Source organism: Daktulosphaira vitifoliae, unplaced genomic scaffold, assembly GCF_025091365.1.
Source record: "Daktulosphaira vitifoliae isolate Bord-2020 unplaced genomic scaffold, ASM2509136v1 Scaffold_4, whole genome shotgun sequence".
Taxonomy (NCBI): Eukaryota; Metazoa; Arthropoda; class Insecta; order Hemiptera; family Phylloxeridae; genus Daktulosphaira; species Daktulosphaira vitifoliae.
Window position 1 is genome coordinate 5,005,218 of NW_026099575.1, and position 22,953 is coordinate 5,028,170.

General features: G+C 30.2%; 1 protein-coding gene across 9 annotated transcripts in view; it reads right to left on the bottom strand.

Moving 5' to 3' along the window:
- The window catches only part of LOC126906136 (disintegrin and metalloproteinase domain-containing protein 11), a 178,265-nt gene that overhangs the window by 47,412 nt on the left and 107,900 nt on the right, over positions 1-22,953 (bottom strand). For 7 of the 9 annotated variants that reach the window (XM_050686444.1, XM_050686445.1, XM_050686447.1 and 4 more), the window contains exon 2: positions 18,054-18,104. The exons of 1 other annotated variant lie outside the window; for it this stretch is intronic. In XM_050686444.1, coding sequence (XP_050542401.1) covers positions 18,054-18,104 — 51 coding nt within the window. The remainder of the gene's footprint in view (positions 1-18,053; positions 18,105-22,953) is intronic. One more of the 9 variants, XM_050686443.1, reaches the window with a different exon arrangement.

The window sequence follows — 22,953 nt, forward strand, 5'->3', positions numbered from 1 at the left end:
TATTGATTTTCCTTTAATACAAATTAAATTAGAACATTTTAATATATAAAAATATCAGTTGTTATAAGTTTCAAACAGTTTATTTTGAGAATAATATTTTCATAAATGAGTGTAAAAACAGTTGAACTATATAAAAATACACCGAAATTCAATGTTGCAATTATTTGCATTTAAACGTTTTATTATTACTTTATTTTATTTTCGTACATACACGATATTAAGGCACATAAATACCTTACCATTTGCACAAGCTGAAACCAACTAAAATTCTCGTTTTTGGCGTAATTATACTATAGAATCGCATAAGAAAGCTTAATGGAATGACAAAGTTGTACACTAACCTGTAGAAAAGCATTAACACGTATGTGTTATTTGCGCGAAAATAGTATTATCGCTCCACTCAATATATCTTTTAAGTCTGTTAAGTATAATGTCTGTAAAACAAATTATCAGATGTAGTAATTTTCTTTAGTTTAAAAAAACAAGTATGGTAGTAATGAATGGATAACGTGTGTGTTGTACACAAACAAAAACAATTTTTGTTGTGTTTTTTTTTTAAATAGGTTATTTTTATAGAATATTGTAAAAAAATTATGCTTGTATCATATAAATGAAATAAACAAAAATATTCAAACATTTTGCAAAGCGATATTTATAATTGATTTTAACAGACTTAAAATTGAAATCAAGTACTTTTAATATTAATTCGGGAATAGTCTGTAGAAAGTCGCTTAGATGATTGTTGATAACAAAGACACATTATAACATTAATTCAGTTATGTACTAAATAACTCTTAGTTGATTTTTGAGGTGTGTACCAACCTAATTGATCTATATAGAAAAGTAATTTATTATTTGTTTGTTTAATTAAACAAGTGTTAACTATGTTAGATAATAAATCTAACATAGTTATTTAATTATATTTGTCATACTCAAATTTGATTACTATACTATGAGCTAAAACATGAACACAATACATACAGTTTACACAAGCAGTATATTATTTTTTTGATTGTACGATGAACTTTTTCTTAGTATTCTATCTACTAAGGTATTAGGCATCGATGTTTGGAATAATTGAATACTATCTAAGTAAAAGTATATTCATAAAATTTACTACAAATGACATCTTTCACCATGTATTTTTTTTTAGTTAAACTTTACCGACTCAAAGCTTAAAGAATAAATGGGCAATTAAAAACTAAATATACTAATTAAAAAAATAATTATTATTATACTTTATAATAATAATACTAATGAACTCGTTTTTAAGGGCTCCCAGAAAAAGACATATTTTCTTTGCAATTATTTTTAAGGAAATTTCCATGTTTTATACTTATTTTGCTTTTAACTTAAGTTGTTTTTTAAATCTTATTAATAAGTATATAGGGTAGGTGAGCTTAACGAATAAAAATTACAACGACTATGAAATTTTTCATTTTCCCTCGTAGAATGACTACAACAACAAAAAATTAATAAGGATTTCGTGAAAAATGATTTTTTTTATGTAGAAAAACAGACTTTTGTAATAAATAACAACTTTTAGGATATTTTCTACATACGTACTTTACGTGTATTTATATGTAGCAAACAATACGTAGAATTAAGTTATAAGTTGATTAGAATTAAGGAACGTACACAAATAATTAGCGTTTCATTGAGTTGAGTAATATAAAGTAATTTTTTTTTTCTCTTTAATAACTAGAATATTATTGATATAGTAATTTTAAATAACTGTAAAATGGATTAAAATATAAAAGTATAAATTATAACTTATACAAAATATATTAAAGGTAATTGATTATTCTCTCTAATAATTAACATAACAATAGCAATACGTAATTGCTACAAGGTAGCCATAAACCATATACAATAGTTATTAAATTACACAGTTTATTATTTTTCGAGCAAGTAGCACCTGAGGTCCCCAGTAGATATATATATTCATAAACGTTCATTTTTACCTGCATAAAATTCAATAAATCATATAGACTCTATGGTTTCAGTTGCACATGGTGTTGGCTGAATTTGCATCTTTAACTAAATACACCTGCATAGTTGTCATATAAAACAGTATTCCGTTGAACAAAACTCGTTCTACGAGTTTATTAATTTTCCTGTTGTACTTGAAATTCGATGGTATTAATTCAATTTCAGGAACACTTGTTACCAATAACAATAATAGCACACTGTTTGAAAGTTTCGACTTTTATACCCAATAACTGCGCCTATTGTTTCACTACAGGTACTCATAGGCGTAACTCGTTTGTAACTATGTTATAAGACCAAAAATGTATATATACATATACGACACCATACGATATTTTGTGTGATTTATTGACGTTATCGTGATAGTAATGGACGTGTCAAATGCCCAGTGGAATCAAAGGCAGATATGTCAACGCGATTTATTCTAACTAGATTACTAACTGAAATTAAACTATGTCGTTAAAATCATTACCATACTTACAAATAGTAATCGAATTTATTATCTGTCAAAAATGAATATTACAATTTTTTATCTGATGATAATTTTTTTTTCAACACATAAATGTCTGTAAAGTATGAATCAGGTAGATTTTCATCATTTAATTGCCCTATCAGCTAGTTTTGAAATACTAACAATAATTATTGCCAGCAAAAATTTAACTTTACGTGTTAAATATCATTTGTCCTGTGTAACGTGGATTTTATTTGAAACTCATAATGATGAAAAATGCACCAGGTTTATTATTAAAGTTATAGTAAAAATCGAGTAAACTGTCAAACTTATAGACCAACCGTATATTTTAATTGTAATAATTATAATAAATTTCTTTGGAACAAATTGTTATAACCATATACATTATATGGTTATATATACAGTCACTTTCAGCAAAACATTGTTTTTTTAATATTATTTCATTATTTTCGATTCAATAAACATGATGTGTTTAATAATTAAAACAATTATTTGTGTACAGTGTATGTTAAGTATTATTTGTGAGCTACTAGTGCATATTGCTGCCACTCGACTCGTGAAATTGTTAAAAGTCAAACACCACGAGTGCATAATATATTATTTAATAATAATAATAATAATATTTTATTCTCTATTCCAGAGAATAAAATATTAACATCTATGAATGAGAAATTTTCTCAAATACTCGAAAAAATACTTCTTAAATTTTCAATCATCCACAACATTTATATACATTAATATATTGATAAGGTTAAATAAAAAATGTTGGACATCAATTCAATTTAATACTGTATTTTGAATTCCTTCTATTAATATTTTTTATTTAAATAGAAATCAACAAAATTTTTGATAGCTGAATTTATTGTTTCAGTATATGAGTAGTAAAAATTTTAACTCTGTAATGGATTTCTTGAACGTACAACTTATAAATTGCTTTTAAAGTTTTGATTTTAAGGAAAATACGCTTATGATAATTTTATATGTATAATTAAGTAATAATTATTCATCGAACATTTTATTATTACTTATTAGTATTTATTAATTAAAAGGAACAAGAGAAAAATACAAAATTTATTATATAAGTAATATTGTAAGAATTTAAGTAAATTTTTTTTTATACTTAAAACATAATTTCAAAAAAAAAATTTGCTGGGACAAAGCGCTTATAATTAAATTAATGTACGGATGCTAATAAAAAATATAAAAACATTAGAAAAATAATTTATGAAGAAATTATTTTGATTAGTTTATGTTTCATACTAAAGCTAAATACTTTTGTTCAATACGTTTGCAAGTATTTTAATATGTTTTCTTGCAACATTCATAGTATAAATATAATTAAATGATATGACGAAGTTTCTCAGTTATGAGCCATATGGCTTAGAAATGCAATTAGTTTTGCTTTCACCGTATTTGACACATTTTAATAATGATTAGAGATTATCATTACTTTGTCCATAGTGTTGCGTCAATGAAGATTTTGAATTTAACATAACATCTTTTGCATAAGACACCAAAAGAAATCTTGGAAAACACCAAGATTTGCGAGCTTAAAATCTTAGTGTTAAATAATCCTGACTACGATTTACTAGTCAAAAATATATTCAAACACCATTTTGATTTGTCCAAATCGCCTGAAACCGCTTTAAGTTTGTTAAATCCTCATAACGAATAAGTTCCTAAATATTTTGAGCTATAACATTCGTTTAACGTCAAAGAATTTAATAACGATTTCGTTTCTATTCTATATTTTCTATAGGAGTTTTGAATTTAATACAAACGGAAATTGATATGCTTTTAAAAGTTGTCCTATAAAAGTATAGCATCCGACATATTAAGTAAACGTGAGATTAAAACTAATACGGTTTGGCACGCTCACATAGACTGAAGCAAAATTGTTTTAAAGAAAACCAAACGCTATATTGATATTTTACATACCACATAAAAATGATCGTTGATAATCTTTATCAAAAATTTATAGTCAAAATTTTTATTGATAATATCGATTAAATAAATAATTGAATGCGTTTTGACTAAGCTAGAAATACTTAAACTATGAGAACTGCTTTCCGTACAATCTAAACCACATAATCAGCAAGTGCAGCAGAAATAAAAAACTTATCTCGTCTAAAATGAATTAAGCCAATAAATCAAAAGACAGACTTTCTCCATCGTATAATTGAAATTAACACCACTAGTTAGTACATGATTAGTGAGCCAATAATGTGTCGCATACGGTACTTACGTAGTTTATCATTTATAAAGCCAGTACGTCAAAGAAATTTTTCAAACGTATAAAAGATTTCAACTTTGTCGGCGAACTTGATGCTTTACTTTTCGAGGAGGACACATATCAAAAAAGTAATATGTTGGACAAAATGGCTAGTATCTCTCATCAGCAACAGCTGAACAATGAGTCATATTGGCCAATCCAATAAATACCACAAATTCCAAAAGACGATTGTGTGCTGATTATTGTCATCTGCATTTCGTGGATGGCAATAATCGATATATTAATTAAGAAAAAACACTAGTTCGTACAACACTGACAATAATAATCAGCAGCAGGTATGCATTTTGCCAACAAAAGCCAATTCAATTGATATTACACGCCCAAAAATAGTACTATGTTCATTTTTCGTGAACGGCTATAGTCTAAATGATTAACAGTAGAGCAACACGAATTCAGCTACTTTTTTTAAATAGATGAGTGTATCATAATTTCTTTGAAATCTAATCTGGGATTTTAACAAAGAAAAAAATAATGAACAAACGAACAATAAATCCATTAGATAAACGTGACATCTGACATGAGCTTTATAGTGTCATTTAGTTGCTGAAAAAGAAAAAAGAAATGAGAAACGGTAAATAGAATATTTGATGTCAAGTCAAAACTGTCCTGCTTACGTGAAGATAATAAAAGGTAAACATGGATTTAAAAACTATAGGTAGTATACAGACAGTTGAGGAATAATTTATGGTTTTATAATTCGGTATTTATTGCGGGTTATCTGGCAAGATGACCACTCAATCTTTTTAGAATCGCATAGTCTAAATAATAAGGCAAACATTTTTTGTTGCTGATCCTCCTCCAAATTTATGTTTCTCGTGGGAAAAGTGTTCGGCGATTGTGGGGATGTACTGGAACTGAAATCGGACCCAAGTTTTCACTTTGACCTCAAACGTCAATTCAAAAAAGTAAAAACAAAATCGATTCAAGTTTTCCCAAAAGGCGAATGCAAATTTAGTGAATAAAATGGAAGCCAACATTTTTTTTTCTTTATTTTTTCTCTTGACTACCGTTGGCTCTCATTTTGCATTCGTATCTCGATCAATCGGAATATAAATCCAGAAATGTTTCCTATCGACGAGCTTCTGGGAAGTTATTACGCAGGAAGTTCTCGTGGTTGTTGGGATTCATATTGTCCTTAGGGTGTTTTTATATAAGAACGTTTGCCGCTCCAATAACAGCAACAATAACAACCATATTTTGAAAGAAATGTGCATTGTGCATGGCACGGGTGGAATAATTTTTAAAATAACATGTCCCTTGTTTTCTAATAAAAAATATATACATGCAATGATTTGAATGTATCGATTGTTATTGTATAGTAAAGATGAAGTTGTACGTTGAGCGCACAAGTATCGGAGTCTAAGGCAATTACTATAAGAGAATAATTAAAGGTGAAGTTATTGTGTGGCAAATTGAACGATTCTATTGAACTTAATAGTCACTACTGATGCTTTAACATTATATTTATGAGAAAGGAAATTCGTTTTGACATCAAGCTTACACATTAGACTAGATTACAATTGAGACCCGTATATATTTTTTATTTACATTTTTGTGTTTTACGTTATCATCATTGAGAACATTATTTGTTTACACAAATATACATTCTTTATACTATAGTATAGTATTATAATTGTAAGGTTTTTAAATTTCACAATTAACACACGTGAGACATTTTAATAAAAAGTTATAACTTTGATCGAATTTGTATAAATAAGAGCTAAACTTAACGTTATGGAGTTTATATTTAATTTTTTAAACACCGCTTTGTTTTTGTCCATGAATAACCTCAAGTATAGATGAAGTATAAATATTTATTGCTTCTACGAACCTTTACATTTATATTAATTCTTTTGGTTCCACTTAACTTGTTGTATTTTATGTAGAAATATTCAAATAAGCTGTCATCAAATAAATTATGGATTATTGTTTGCAGTGGAATTGCTTTCTATTATTTTCTCGTCTAGTAAGATTGACAGTTAGTATGCGTGTAAAAATAATTTATGATAATTTATATTTTCATACTCTATTACTATAATTAAAGCACAAAAATACTGGAAAATAGCTTTAAATAACACAAATATAGTGTCGTACGATGTCTGTCACGAATCATTACAACTGAACACATTTCTGTTTAAGCGACGGCTGCAAAAGTTACTTAATCGGTTTAGACATAAGATGTAACAGTGAATTCCAGCTGCTGGGTTTTTTCTCTGCAGTAATTTTTTATCATCTCAGACTAATCGCTACACCGGCGGTGCTACTGGATAATGTAAACCTCATCGGTGGTAAAAGTACTAGGTAACCCGAGCATCGGGTTCGTTTTTTGCGTACATACAAATTATCATATCGCGTTGGTATATAATTTAGTATTTCGGCGGCATTTTCGTTTTGTTTTTACGCCTTTTTCGTGTTATTAACATAGAAACTACTCTTTCCGAATTCCAAACATTTTCCGAGTTGAGCGTGTGGCGTTCTTTTCCGGACTGTCGCTTTCAAGACAAGGCACACGCCGTCGCCGTTTTGAGATTTATACGCACACTTGGGCTGTCGGGTGCAGAGCATAGGACTTAACTATAAATCACAACCGTGTTATAACACAAATACGCACTCACACGTGCGCCAATTGCTTGAAGCGGTACCCAAACGTGTGCACAAATGATAATCATACGTGTTATTATTATGTGTCAAAAAAATGAGAGAAAAAACCTCCTCTTCTCGGGTCATCATCGCGTTCCTCCTACATAATCTGCAGTACCTACTGAACTTGAGCGTAATCACTTCATAGAAATTACTTGTGTTTTTAGTGCGTGCATTACTATTGAAGTAATCTTATTATCATATGAAAACGCATCTCCGTCCTTCTTCATTACGAATACCGTGTAATACGTGCCAACCAAGGGGAAATCTGCGACAAAAATCATCATAACTATTGCTGTCCCTCACGTTCTCGGTCCAGTAGGTTTTTGTCGAGAGTCAACGCGTGCGCGCCCTTTATAACCCTTAACCCGAAAATCAATGGATCTGTTCAAAACTTCTGTATTATGACCTCATTTAAACTATGTGTTTATTTATTTTTTGGATAATAAGTGGAAGCATAAATTCACTGAATAATTTCATATCCGTGCGTATATTATTTTATTGTTATACAGTAGCTCTACTTTTTTTTTTTCTGAAAAAGTTTTCGATATAAAATAAACCAGAACAGCTTCGATGTAGCCTTTCGATATCCATTATATTTGCGAAAAACGGAAGTCAACAATAATCATTGTGATAATACATTATTTAGGGGGGGAGGTCGATAGCTTTGAAGTATATGGTCGCAGTTAACAAAAAATCATGTTACTTACATATTTTTTTAATTTTAATTTCCCTTTGCAAAATTAAATCTCAAGTACATGTTACATTGTACCAATTGACGTCAAACTGTAAAATATTAGAGTCCAATAATTCTCAACAACTCTCTTATGCGAGTTCAAAGATTATCGTATGCAATTTAACCGCAAAAAGCACTTGTGGTAATTACAATATTGCGAATGAGATCTAAAGATTCGAACGACTACACAGAAAAACATTTTACTCGAGTTTAATTTAAAAGATGAATATTTTTCTACCAAATGCTCACACATAAATGTTTTAATTTTGTATACGATTTCCAGTAAAGTAGCAAAATAGCAGTGTAATTTTATAGTCTGTATATTATTTATTTAGTATGAGTGAAATATATATGAATATAAAATTGTTATGTTATAATTGTAAAGAAAAATTGAATCAGTTATTACCGTACAGAGTGTTAATAAAATGGATAAACTTCATGTACATAAAAAACATTTAATACAAATATTGCGACCATTTACTTTATTATTAATTGTAACCAGTGGTGTAGTCCTAAAAATGTTTATGGGTATACGCCTATATAATGAATAGAGAATAACGTGGGGGGCTCTGCCCCCCACACCCCCCATTGCACTTTATATTTTCTACATACAATATTTCACATTATCAACAGTGATATAGTCGTAATTTGATCAATAGATAAGTTAAAAACCTAAATGAGGAAACGTGGGGAATTTCACCCCCACACTACTTTTCAAAGGCCTTAACTATAACATAGTTTTGGGGGACGGAATACAAATATTGTGATGTTTTAACTGTATATGTATTTTCTAATTATTACATAATGCAACTAAAACTCTTAACCCTCCCAGTTGCTCCTTCCAACTTCCAAACTATTACTCGAATATTTTTACTGACACTTCTAAGTTCTTACATAAATTAAATTTCATAATCATACAATCGATAAATGTATTATTAGATACTGTTATATTTTTTATAAATAAACAATAAACTTTATGCAGTAATAAAATAATCTTACAATCATTGTTTTCAAATCGTTAAAACATAAATGAAATAAACGTGAATAGGTACATGTTAGTACTATCTTAATTCATTATAGGTAATATATTAAATACTAGATTGGTTGGTAAACGGTTTATTACGGAAAAATACAAATTACCAATTTCAACAGCTATAGGTTAACCCAATAACTTTCAGTTTCAACTTAGTATGTGCTATATCGTTAATTTCTGGTCGATGTTTTAAATTTTGTCAAATGTCAATAAAATTTTCGTGAAATGATAAACATTATCCTATTTATTTTATTGATATTTATTTATACACTTTGACAGTGTTTTGTTTTACATTTATATTCTATTTTTAAAATGATAATAGTCTCGAGCCATATTTGTGTGTTTATAACTTCAGATATATGTTTATATGTGGTATGACTGTAGAGATTAAACAAACTGATAAGAATTATTCAAAATTTGTGTTTTATGACAAACGTACCTATATTCGATACCCACATATTACTTTTTATTTTATTCTTTAGTCTATACTCTTTAACTATTTTATAAATACGTATATGCACTAATAAGAAAACTAACAGTGGGTATACGCCGTATACCCGCGTATCACTCATGATTTTATAAGTATACGCAATAACAGAAAAACAAAGAAGTGGGTATACGCCGTATACCCGCGTATACGCTCCACGACACCTCTGGTTGTAACCAAGAATAGGGTACAGAAAAAACATATAGTATAATTTTTTTTTATCAAAATATATTTTTAGATTATACATAATAATTTTTTTTTTTATTCGGATAATAATACAAAAGAATGTATGTTTATTAATATTTAAATAACTAGTTTTACAAAGGGCGCATAATCAATTTTAGAAGAGAATGTTATCAGTTTCCCTGTATTTATTTACGTCAGTACATACACTGAAATATGAGCCGCTCAAATAAACAATAAAAATATTTCACGACACATACATTTCTACACAAAATTGTTTACAAAATTAAGATAAATCTTTTTTTTTTTTATCTCGTACATCTAACTTTTTATATTTCTCGGCGAACTTAAATAATTTTTTTCACGCTTTTCTACATTTTCAAAAAAAAAGTATTTTATAGATATTTGATTTTGTGCAATTAACGATATACGAATAATTTTGTTTTTAGAAAAGAAAATTTATTTTATTAAAATATTATAAGTAACTATTATCTGAATGTTTAGTGAAACACGCGATAGTAATTAATCATATTTAAAATGTATTTTTTGTAACGACTGTCGTGTATTTATTTTAAGATTGATTTGTATGGATAAAAAAATTTCAGCCGACGAAGAGTAATCTCATTTGCGTATCTGAATTTTAATATCGATCGCTGAGGCCGACGTGACTTTTGAAGTTAACAACTATTGCAGGCGCACTCCGAACATGGTAATTGGAAATTATATTGGAACATTCGCGATATACATACCCATGTATTTTTTTGTCATGCTAATAATAGATGTCAGCGGTGTGGTGGTGATTTTCAATTATTTTATCGAACACAGCGTATTGTTGTAACCGCGTATTGTGTCGCAACGAGAACAATGTACAGCAACTCGACTCAGTTCGTTACCGTTTGTTCTGACTAAAGAGCAGCGTTTTAGGGGCTTCTCGTAAAGACTTTGTGACCCCAATACGGTTTAAACTTTAACATCGTGATTACTGCCCTCGGGGCGATCTGCAAACTTTTGGCAACTGTTGACGACCCTAACTGCGGTAACTCGAGTCACTTTTTCCCAATTATATACAAAAGTGCCGTTTGAGCTTTTTGACTAACACGCACCTGATGCGTTTAAATTGAAAGCCTCATGACTGATGAAGTATCAAGCGTATTGATCGGGTCATCGACCTGTTATTTTATAACCTGCCAGTCAGTCCTTTTGTCTCATCGATTACACCTAGACGTCTTCTGTGCAATACGTTATTATGGCAACAAACGGTTTCGCCGACGAAATCGTCAGACGTTGTTGCGAGTAACACACACAAGATTTGATGCTGTACGGGAGCGTTTCTTGTTTCGAGGGTCTAATCAAAGCGCTCTCTCTCCACACAACGGTATTCATTCAGATGTTGCAACGGTCTCTTGAGAAATTTATCAAAAAACCGACGTGACCAATCAGTTTACACTGCGGCGCGCAGCCATTCGGTGGGATCACTAGGGCACCACTACGTTATTTATTATATACTTAGGCAAAAAATAACGGAACACTGCGTTCCACCTACGTGAGTGTACTGCAATGTATTAAATTATCATGTACGGATGCAAATTGAATTTCACATGATAATAACTCGCACCGTGCCAAATACCATCGGATATTTTTTTTTCCTTCCGTACAGCCGCTGTTTGAGTTACATACTTGTTTTTTTTATCAATTCAATGGGTAGTTGACGGAATATTCATTATTTTTAATTTTTATATCGCCGCCTCCTATGGTAAATAGTACGTTTTTTCCCGTACATCATTCTCTTTTATTTATCATAATTCGAATTATATTGTTTACATTGCGTGTATGTGTTAGAGCAAAACAATATTAATCACTGAGGTCTTCAACAGATAACACTCTACGGTGTAATTATTGCTGTGCGGAACGATCGTTCGAGGTGTACACTGCGAACACATCAACTAGAACGCAACATCAATCGGCCTCTTGGGGCTTTTTTATTACGATTTTTTTTTTTGTCAAATCTCTGTAAGGCTATTCCCCGAGGTATAACTCGTGAGTACATTTTACGCGTGCACGTACAAATTATTACTATCGGCTATTCCGTTGCGGTCAGACTTTTTGGCTTTTTAGTTATTAGGACGCAGTATTTAAAAAAAAAAGAGTAATTATTATTCAATGGTGAACGATACTGCGAACTCGCAAGATACGATTGATCTATTTTACAGATAATAATATAAATAAGTAAATACACGGTTCAGGTTGCCAATTCCGGTATTTTACGACCACTGGTACCCAAATAGTCTATGCCAATACATAATTTTTGTTCAAGCATTTATAACGTTAGCAGCTGTTTTTGAGATCCTCTCCGATTTCTTCTGAACTTTTCCCATAGTTTTGTCTGCCAATTTACATAAAAAAAAGACCATAAAAAGGAATGAGAGTCTTTTAATATACTCTGTCACCGTCCGAACGCCGAAGCGTTTCTATTATTGGAGTTTTCTTTTTTTTTTCTTTTTGCCAAAGAAGAACACAACAAACAAATTTAAATATTTTATCGTAGTTTTTAACGCGTCGGCGGCAATCGTTTAATTTTTCACATTTCCCAAGTATAAAGATTTTCTTCGATATACATTAATAATTACCAATAAGAAACTCATTCGATATCAATAATTTATTCCATTACATATACATTGCTTTTACGTGTTAAGGGTCGTCGTACTAAAATTAATCGTATTCGATTCCTTCAAAATCCATTATTGATTACTTTTGGAGTATTATTTGGTCGACAGAGAAGAATTAGATGATCTGACAAAGAACAAATAACACAAATTGATTCGTGAAAAATATCATCGGCTATTATTGTTGATGTGTTGGTATATATTCTCAAAAGGGACGTGATAAAACGTTATATGGCTGTGTACGAACAAACACGAGTAATGGAATTTATTTAAAAGCAAAATAAGTCAACACACTACATAAGCACAAATCACAGTTTTCCCAGAAGATTGATCAATCGCACTTCAGTCGTTTTATTATGTGCACTACATTTGTGTTTATGCGATTGAAATATTAAGCCATTACAAGTGAGTACGAGGATTACTTTGTTTCATTTGTTTACAGTCGCATTTATTTCTACTTAAGAGTTATTAAATACTTGTTTTTTTTATTTTATGCAAACCATTGTATCGGTGTCATTCGTAGAATATTTATTACTCAGTTATTCCGATCAAATAATGAGTATTTACGATTATAAATTCTACTGTGAGAATACGAAGAACTCGATAATTCATGTTTTTTTTTTCCAGAAGAAACTTTAAACAAAACGCCATTTTGTAATTACTGATCACGAAACTCTTGTTACTTATTTGTTAGTAGTCGTGAAGTATAAAACTATTTTTATTATCTCCGACGACGTTTTCGAATTTATTTTAAGAATCTTAAGTAGTAGTCAATTGTTTTTGGCCAAATAAACTTTAATAAAAAGTAAAACACACAGAAAATTCCAAAATAACCTTTTTAAAACAATTTCATCTATTACAAAAATATTATCCAATCTATTATAATAATATCCAAACTTTGGTTTTTCTATAAAAAAAAAGTATATATATTTTTAAACATTTTTAATTCTTCCGTATCATTAAATAAGAAGGATTTGTTTTAGTAAGAATGAAAAAAATACATTTTTTTTTTCAATTATAAAATTATGCTTGAAAAATTTCTTTTAAATGTCATATATAACAAATTTAATAAAAACAATATTTATTTTAATAGAATTACTATACTTAATACTACGTATCACAATATTTAATCGATAAAAACTATTTCTTATTTTGTTGAACATACTGACAGCTACTTTCTTTGAATAACTTGTATTATTAAACAAATTATGTTAAATATCTATAGTAAATTCTTGTACGTCAATATTTGAAATATTTCCTTATTTCAAGTAGATTAAATTGTTTTCAAGAGTTCTTTTATTTTTACTTTACTTTGTACTCATTTATGTTTAAGGTATCGATAGATAAAGATGAAATATTTGCACGTAACACGAGTAGCTTCTCAGAGTCACTCAGCCAAATTCTCAGTCATGTAAATTTTACACACGGGCACTGTTTTACTTTGAAAAGGTTGTAGTGGTTCTCTTCTTATGGTTCGTTCGGCAACAATAATAGACAGAGTGCGGTCACAAAATTTCGTGGAGCGCGACCATTGTCTTATTACAACCACCAAAGTCCGAAGCCTCATGCCGTTTTTCTTTATGCGTTTATGGTTTTCACCCACCACCTCTCTGCAAAACTGCCGCCATTATGTTAGTAGTCGGGAGACACTTCACTCGGCTTTATGTATTGTTGAAAATGTCACGAGTGTACGCGGTTGGGCCACAAAGTTGTTGTCTCAATTGGCGAGAGGGCGAAATTTCGTTATGCTACCGGGTCGAGAGCCCTCTGACCGTTCCCCTCTCTTTGATTCCTTCCAACCATTCATCTTCCTTGTAGTACACGACCTCGAGTACATAAATACCCCTACGTCACAATATACATTCATATTTTACATGTATATTACATACAATATCCAAATCTATTCAATAAATATAGTACATTCATGCAGAAGTAATCCCATTAGTTTTCCAACGAATTGCAACATCAGAATAGAAAATATTTTTAAAATCTTATTGAAATGAAATTCTGAATTTTTATATATGATGTAATAATTTAGTGCTGACAAAATTTATCTTTCAAAGTTAACAAAGAAAGATTGGTCTCTTAGTAGTTTTACTTCAATGTGGTTCCAGGGAAACTATTCATTTATACGCGATACAAAAATTAATTGAATTCAGTTTTTATTTTTAAAAATCGCAAAAAACTCGAGACATTCGTTAAAATTAATACTTATAAATTACGCTTAAAACAATTTCTAATTAGTCACTTCATTTTATTTATTCAGATGACTTTTGCATTTTTAGACGTGCGTTGTGTCTAAAATGAATTAAACATTCGTTAAAACTTCAATTAAATTTATTTGTATTTTTTCTCCAACAATATTTATTTGCCCTACTCTATTGCAATCAATAATTGGTAGCTAAGTTTAATAAAGTAAAAGTGTTTGAAGAACCTTTGGTCATACAACAAGCTTGTTAAATATGGTGTATTTTAATACGTGAAAATTCTCGACATACATTGTTATGTAATTTCTTCAATTTATCTTAATGGAATAATATAATTATAAAGTGGGTTTAAAACGTGACACACAGATCTTTTCACAGTAAGTGCTTAATACACAACCGAGTTCGAGCCGATTTCTCAATAATAAAGTAAACTGTTACACATACTTGAACAAAGAACAATAGTAAAACATTGATAGTTTTTAATTTAAAGAAAGTATAAATAATGTTATTAGTGTCGATAGGAGAAAAAAATCATCACATCGATGTCATTCGGATAAATATTTAATTATTTTACTCAATTTCTAAATTAAAGTAATGGATGCATCATTTTATTGATGTGCACTATATGATCTAATACAATGTTGACACATTATTTCACAAAACAATTTACTCGTATAAAGAGTTAAATAGCGTAATAGGATTTTTACCCCGTGTGTTTATTTACCCAAGCTAATTTAGTAATTTTAAATTTATAATTAATTCATTAATCTTATTATTTATAACTATAATTTTTAAGCTAATCAAATATGATATCAAAATTGTCAATTTCTACGAACTGTGTATATTTAAATCGATTGACATTTTAACAATTTTTAAGTAATAAAAATTAATTAAAATTTTCGGTGGCTTAAATTTATGACATAAATAAAAGCTTATTTTTTCTCATAATTCATTTGGTTATTTAAATTTTAAATTTTAATAAAAAACGAAAACTTATAAAAATTCTACACTTTAATTTGTTTACTTTTTCATTGGAAGAAATAGAAATAAATCAATTCAATGGAATATTTGTTCAATTGTTTGATTATGGTGGTATGTATTTAGAAGCGTTTTATAATAATTAGGGATTACATATCTAAAATTGAAGCATTTATTTTTTTATTTTTTAATATGCAATATTTATACGCTATTTAATCAAAATTAATAATACTACAATACAAACTACAGAAAAAAAATATGTCACCTACGACTAGTTCAGAACCATGGCCAGCAAATAGACGCATACTGACATTTTTACATTAATTACAAAAATATATTATTATTTCTCGGAGTTTGGTCTTAACTTTGGTAATAGCGAAGACAGAACATGTTAGTGAGAAATCAACGTTTTATGTTTTGTACTTAAACCATTTGTGTAAGGCAAGTTTAGGCAGAAAACGCATGAGCGCTTCGAATCAACCATTTCACTGTATATACATTCTGCTGTATTGCATTGCACCTCTCGTTATCTCTTGGAAACTTTGCAAAGTGTTGCACATGTGGTTAGTTCTTTGTTGAATTGAAATCATCCTTATCAGCAGGCGCCACGTTGTCGCCGAATTCAATGCAAAAAGTTTCCCATACACCCGTATATTATAACGGTATTCCAGTGGAGGATACGTCATTATTGTTATTTTTAGATGATATTTATACGATAGCGTCACGTTTGACGAGTTCACTTGGCCAAAAAAGATAACTGAATACGCTTTTTAGTAAAAAGTTCACAATAAAATATAGTCATTTATTACGCACTGGATCAATGTGACGATTTCAGATAAGTAAATATTAGTTTGGCAATCATTGCCTAAATCATGTCAAGTTGGTATATATCTAATTCATTTCGTTGTAACGAATAAACCACATGCACTGCGGAAATACATTTATGTGAAAGTGCCGTCCAGAAAAAGTTTACTGTTTCATACGATACAGCAAGACTGGAGGACGGTTGGTTGTGCACTGCACTAGATTGCCGTCTTATCACGTCTTTGTCGTGATAGGCGAGCGGGCAGATAGTTAAGTAAGGACACTAGAGATTCACAGCTGTCACGTGATGTGATGTACACGGTGGTGTTTGCGACAACTGGTCCGTCAGGTTTTTTCTGAAGACGCTCTCCACCCGACAGTTACATAAAATGTAACCAATCGTATTTTACCCCAATAATCATAAACGACGTCCGATAAAGATGCCGACTAAAAAGAAAACTTCTGGGACAGTAAAAATAGTCGTTGTCTGTCAATAAATAATGAATTACATGTCGTATGACGGTTTAACATAAAAATTATGGTGCCATGTCGGGTTCGAACAGTATGGACATGACAGATACTTCAATTCCTCTACTGGGTAGATGGGAAAATTATTATATTCATTTTGTCCGGTCCCAATGCTACAGCAAATGGTTATTTTCTATTGTTTTCCGATCAAATATTGTTTTGGCCGAAGTTGTTCGCCATCTCCACGATAAAGACAAAAAAGAGAAAGCGGCTTTTATGTTCCTGTCAAAATAAATGTCCGAATAAAATGACCTAAAGACTTTCATACTACAGACTTTCGTATTTTGTGTTTCTTTATTTCGATGATACAAAGCACGAACGCTCACAAAATTTTAAGTGCTTGGCCAGATAAATGTCAAAACGTCGATTATTTCAAATCTCGTCGATTTAGTATTTATATGGATGTAACGTAATGGCGATGGTGAAAAAAAGGCTGGCGCTGGGAATTTCGTGGTTTCCTTTAATCCATTGGTCAGGGACCCGACTGTAAAAACCACTAATTGCCTACAATACACATACATTACAAATACCTCCTATCCTTCACATGTGATAATAATTGTGTGTAATTAATTTCCGGCGAGACTAATACGTTTTTAACACATAGACGAACAACGACTAGTATAGATAAATGAGCGTTGTGTTTACTCGCAAGCGGCACACGATTATAGAACGAAATGAATTAATGGCGAACAGGAGACGGCAACAGTAATTTAAATCCATAAATTATCCCGATACAAGGGTAATGGTGGGAGGGATTTGAGTAAACGGGCCGACAAGAGTAAACGCAAAAAAACACACATACACACGCAAAATTTTTAATAAAATAATAAACGCGGGACGTGTTTTTAATTTATCTTTTTTTTGTTTATACAATAATCGTCGCAATAAATAAAAAAAGGCGAATTTATTGAAATAACGAAATGGACCACAAAACACACACTCCTAAACGCGCGCGCCCTGTGTAAACAACGTGACCAACATGCATACCGAGATAATGTTACCAAGTTACCGCAAATGAATACGAATTCGAGTTAACTTACCGACAGGGCTCTCCTCGTTCCAATACGAATCGTCCAGCGTGTAGTCAGCTTCTGAAACAAACGGTTAATTCGATTAGTCGTTTTAAGGAATACATCTGTAAGACGGCGCTCGGTGTAGGCAAATCTAGTGCGTTGCCGCGAACAGAACGCGATGAGTTTGAGAACTCTCCGAAGAGTAGTGTTTTTTTTTTTTTTTTGAAAGATTCGCGTAATGAAAAAAACGGCACCTTCGGGAGGTGACTTGCCCTACCGGACACGTTGCTAAAGTAACACGCGTGAACTAATATTTTACACGCGTATGTGAGTACAAATGGTATTTTGTATTCAAACGAAAGGCGAGGATTTATATTTTCGAACAGGTATCCACACCAAAATGTACATGAATAATACATGCAGACGTACAAAACGTTTTACACGCGCGTTTTTAAATTATTAGTATCTAGAGAAGCTATACGAAATCGTGAATGTATTCAGCATCCATGGCGCACATCGAGTATTTGTTTTTGTGCACATACTTATTGTGTAACATGTACGGAATATATATTAGCCCTCCGAGTAGATAATGTCGAGACTAACCCATAAACTAATTTTATCCGACCTGTCACCTAAGCTTAAACAACGTTTTTACGGCTGTTGCTGGTGCCGAGTACTAATTTTTTGCTATTTATGTCGTTTCCTTCTGTTTAAGAATTAGTGCGGAATAGGGTTTTGTTTATTTAGAATGATGCATCGTGTAACGGTATTGTGATATAAAAACCAAAGGAAATTAATACCGGAAACTAATTGTATTATGTTAACAATACAATTAAACTGTACACGCACAACAGCCAGTAATTTTTTATGTACAAAGTTGTAGGTTTGCATAATTTTTAGGTAAAGCGTTGATGTTTACTGAAAACGCTGCAAGTTATCTTTTTCGAGTTATATACAGAAAACATGACGACCAAATGCTATTAGTCGTAAATGACAGTTTGTGCATCTCACTTGGGGTGGAATTAAGCAAAACCGCGCGGAGTATCGCAAATACTCATATTTGCTTACTTGAAAAATAAGATGATTAATTAATTTTTCAGTATTCGTGCGCTCATCAATCTTTCGATAATGCGTTGCGAACGCATAAGATGTTCGACTAAACGGTAAACAACAATCTATCACATTATTGTTGAACGTGTTGCGAAACTAATCGTTATTCAGTCATAACTGTCAATCATATGCCAACCTGTGTTTTAGTAATAAACGCCTTATGGGCACATAAATGCTTACAACGGATAGCAATAACTTTACACTTATTAATACCCGGTGAGCATTACATACGAGATACTGTTGTCTGTCGACAGGTTTTTGTAGCGGCATGGGCATGAACACTAAAGATAATGATAGTAATGATAAGTTAACAGTCCGGTAGTAATCTTGGGAAAATATACTTGCTCTATACGAGCAATAGCTGTTGGTGTTTAGTGTATTTTCTTGTCATTGGTTTTATTCGCGTTATTACACTTTATTGGCGCACGGTAAAATGACCATGTTATTGTTACTATTGTGGTCTTCTCGAGAGTATCATCTGTATACAATTTTAAAATCACAACAACGATAATGCAGACTCCCTAGAGTTGGGAATCCACAGAGAAAGAATATTACGTTCAGATTGTTGCTTGTTGCAAGAAACCATTGTACGGAGGTTTACAAGACAAATGGCATTTTGTCTGAACACACTCACGTGTGTAATTTTATGGTATTACAGATATTATTTCCAAATGTAGAAGCGTGCAGAGGTTTAATCATATAAGCAAAAAAAACCTCATCAGCTTCTTTTGTGTTACGTACTGGAAAATGTTTTTCTTCGAGTCGAATATAAATTATTTAAACCGGATAGTCTCTCTCGATTTTTTCTCGTGTATTTATCACGGAATAAGTATGAGTTAAGAAATAACAATTTTTACCTCCTCAGTTCACAAGACTAGGCCTAATAAAATTCCACAATGCTTAGTCATAAACTTTAATCCAATTCAGCTACATCAAGTGCGATATGAAACCACATTGAACTACTGATTGTTTCCATCTAAATAAATTTCATTGGTTTTAATATTAAAATCAAGTATATGCGGTACAACTTTAATGAATTACATACATGTGTAAGTATGTATACTCGGTCATTTTTTTATATTGGCCACTTAATTAATCAATAAACTATTGCGAATTTTATTTCAGATTTATTTCAACTACATGTTTTTTTTCGATTTATCAGTCATGGAGTTCTTTTTACGTTCATTCCTCTTACATTACAAAGATGTCAACTTTATTTTTTAAAACAACAAAATGCATATTTGACTAGTCTATAAAATAGAAAATTATCTAAGTAATAAAATGATTAGTAAAAAAGTTCTAATGTTTAAGGGGTGGACATAAAAAACACGTTCTAATTGATAAATTGAAAAAAAATGGAACTAATACAAAATGAAATAAAAATTTTCCATATTTTATTTATTTACACGGTCTTCGTTTATTTATTAAGAAAAATGTATTTTTTTATCTAATAATAAGTAATAAAAATAAAAACGTTTGTTAATTTTTTGACTTACTAAAACAAATGCACTTATGAAAAAATATTAAATCGTTCATTGATGAGAACTTTTTTTTTTTTTTTTATACATTTTTAATAAACAGTGAATTCTCTGAATTATTTCTTGTCTTTAATATAAGTTGTTAATTAAAAAAAAAAATTAGCATCATTCACATTTCTATAAATTCTACTTTAACAGTATTTTTTCTTATTTTTAATTTTCATTGCACAAAATGTTCAAAAAGTAAAGAAACAGGTCAATTATTATAAATAATGAGGACTGTGGAAATCCGTTTGCTTATTTAGTGAACACTATATAATGTGTATACGTATTATGTATTTGAAAGTATGGTTATTATCATACTTTAAAAGTAATTATTAAAACTACATCTAAAATTAAAACTTATCAGTTACAAAACAATAATGTTCAGTTAAACTTAAGTACAAATATAATTAAACAGATTATTGTAACAAAAAAGGTATTTAACCGACATTAAAAATTCGTCTCGAGACTTAATGAATACAACTTTTTATAATAAAATCTTAAATTACTTATTAAAATTAAAGTCGAAACCTCCCGATTAAATCAAAGCTCGTTTTTTCATAGAATTAGCTTTATTGTTAACCATAATAGCTTATAATTAAAACTTATATTAATACATGATTTGCTAAAAGGTCTTTACAGATATTGTAATAAGAGAAACAAAAAAGCACTAATATAATTTTCAACTTTCTTAACAAAAAAAAAAATCATTTAAACAATATTGAATTAAAAATGCAAAGATAGAATAATAAGAAAGCTTTATTATTTTGAAATCGAGAGCAAATTAATTATTTTCTCTTTGCTTAAAATGTTTATTCCATTAAACCATATGATTCAACCTAAATTAATATTTCATCATTTATCATTGGCAAAACACTATCCAGTAAAATGTAATAAACCATTGCATTTCTAACGACAGACTGTGAAAATAAATTTTCTATGTGGTTTATGAATATGTCGTGAAACATTTTATCAGTATAAAATGTAATATTTGTAAGCTATTCATTACAATGTTTTGACAGAGAAATATTTATTTAAATCATTAAATGAGATGTGGTATGCTATGAACTACACAAGAATACTTTGCCTCGTCGTACGTGCTGAGGTTTAGTTTTAAAATTCAAACGCTTTGCCATTTTGATAAAGTATAGGTAAAGCGTAGGAATTCTAAAATTAAACGCTCGACTGGATCTATGACTCCATTTTGACTAGCGATAGTGCTGAATGTATATTACCAAAGGGGAAAATAGTAAATAACTGAGAGAAAGAGGAAAACAAAATGCATATAATGTATACAGAGTGATTCCTCTATCATATAGCACTCAAATAATCACAAAATATATATAACATCTAAAAAAATTTTGGTTTTCTTAGATAAAAATATTTCACAATTTATCAGCTATTAATTATTTTTTGGCATCATCCTTATATAGGTGTCGTTTTAATAAGTTTAAATAGCTTATCAGACTAGTTTATAAAATAAAAAGCCATCTAATCAAAGAAATAATAATTTTAAAAAATAATAGATTTTAGGTAAGTACTTGAGAAATAATGATCCTTTTAAAATATTGACTGTGGGAGACGGCAGGGTATTTATATCATTAGAAATTTCTCTGTTGCACTCGTTCTGCTGTCCAAGTATAGAGATATGAATAAAATCCAAAAGTGAAAAATCGACCCGATTTTCTTAATCAGATGATTATCTGAAGAGTGAATGTGTCAAACATTCTATATGCCAAAAAAGTGAAAAATTGTTTTATTTCTGATTTATGTTCTATGTATCAAAGGCCACAATCTTGTATGTGTTTCAAATGTCAATTAAATTTTTTACTTGCACAAAATTGCATTCATAGATGGTGTTCATTATGTGAGACATGCCCATGTTACCATCGTTTTTTGTGTTTTCTGAACAAATATGTTTTTGGCACATAGAACGTTTGACACATTCACTCTTCATCTATTTTACAAATAATAAGTTGATATCCCTATAAGTTATGATGATAAAAAATTAATAATTTAGTACATCGAGATATAGACGCAACTAAAATGACCAAACATTCTTTGTCAATATCGTATATATTTTGTGATTATTAATTACCACTCAATTACTGGGTGGTTTGTGGCAAACGGACCATTCTGTATGTGACTAGATTTTTATTTGACCTGAATAAATCCGTCTTCGACTGGTTTATCGTCAATGCAGCTATACCGTTCTTCTTCCACATGACCGCATTACAAATATAAAAATAAAAAAAAATTCAACTTGCGACCGTCGGTGCGGATGTTTCGATTGAATC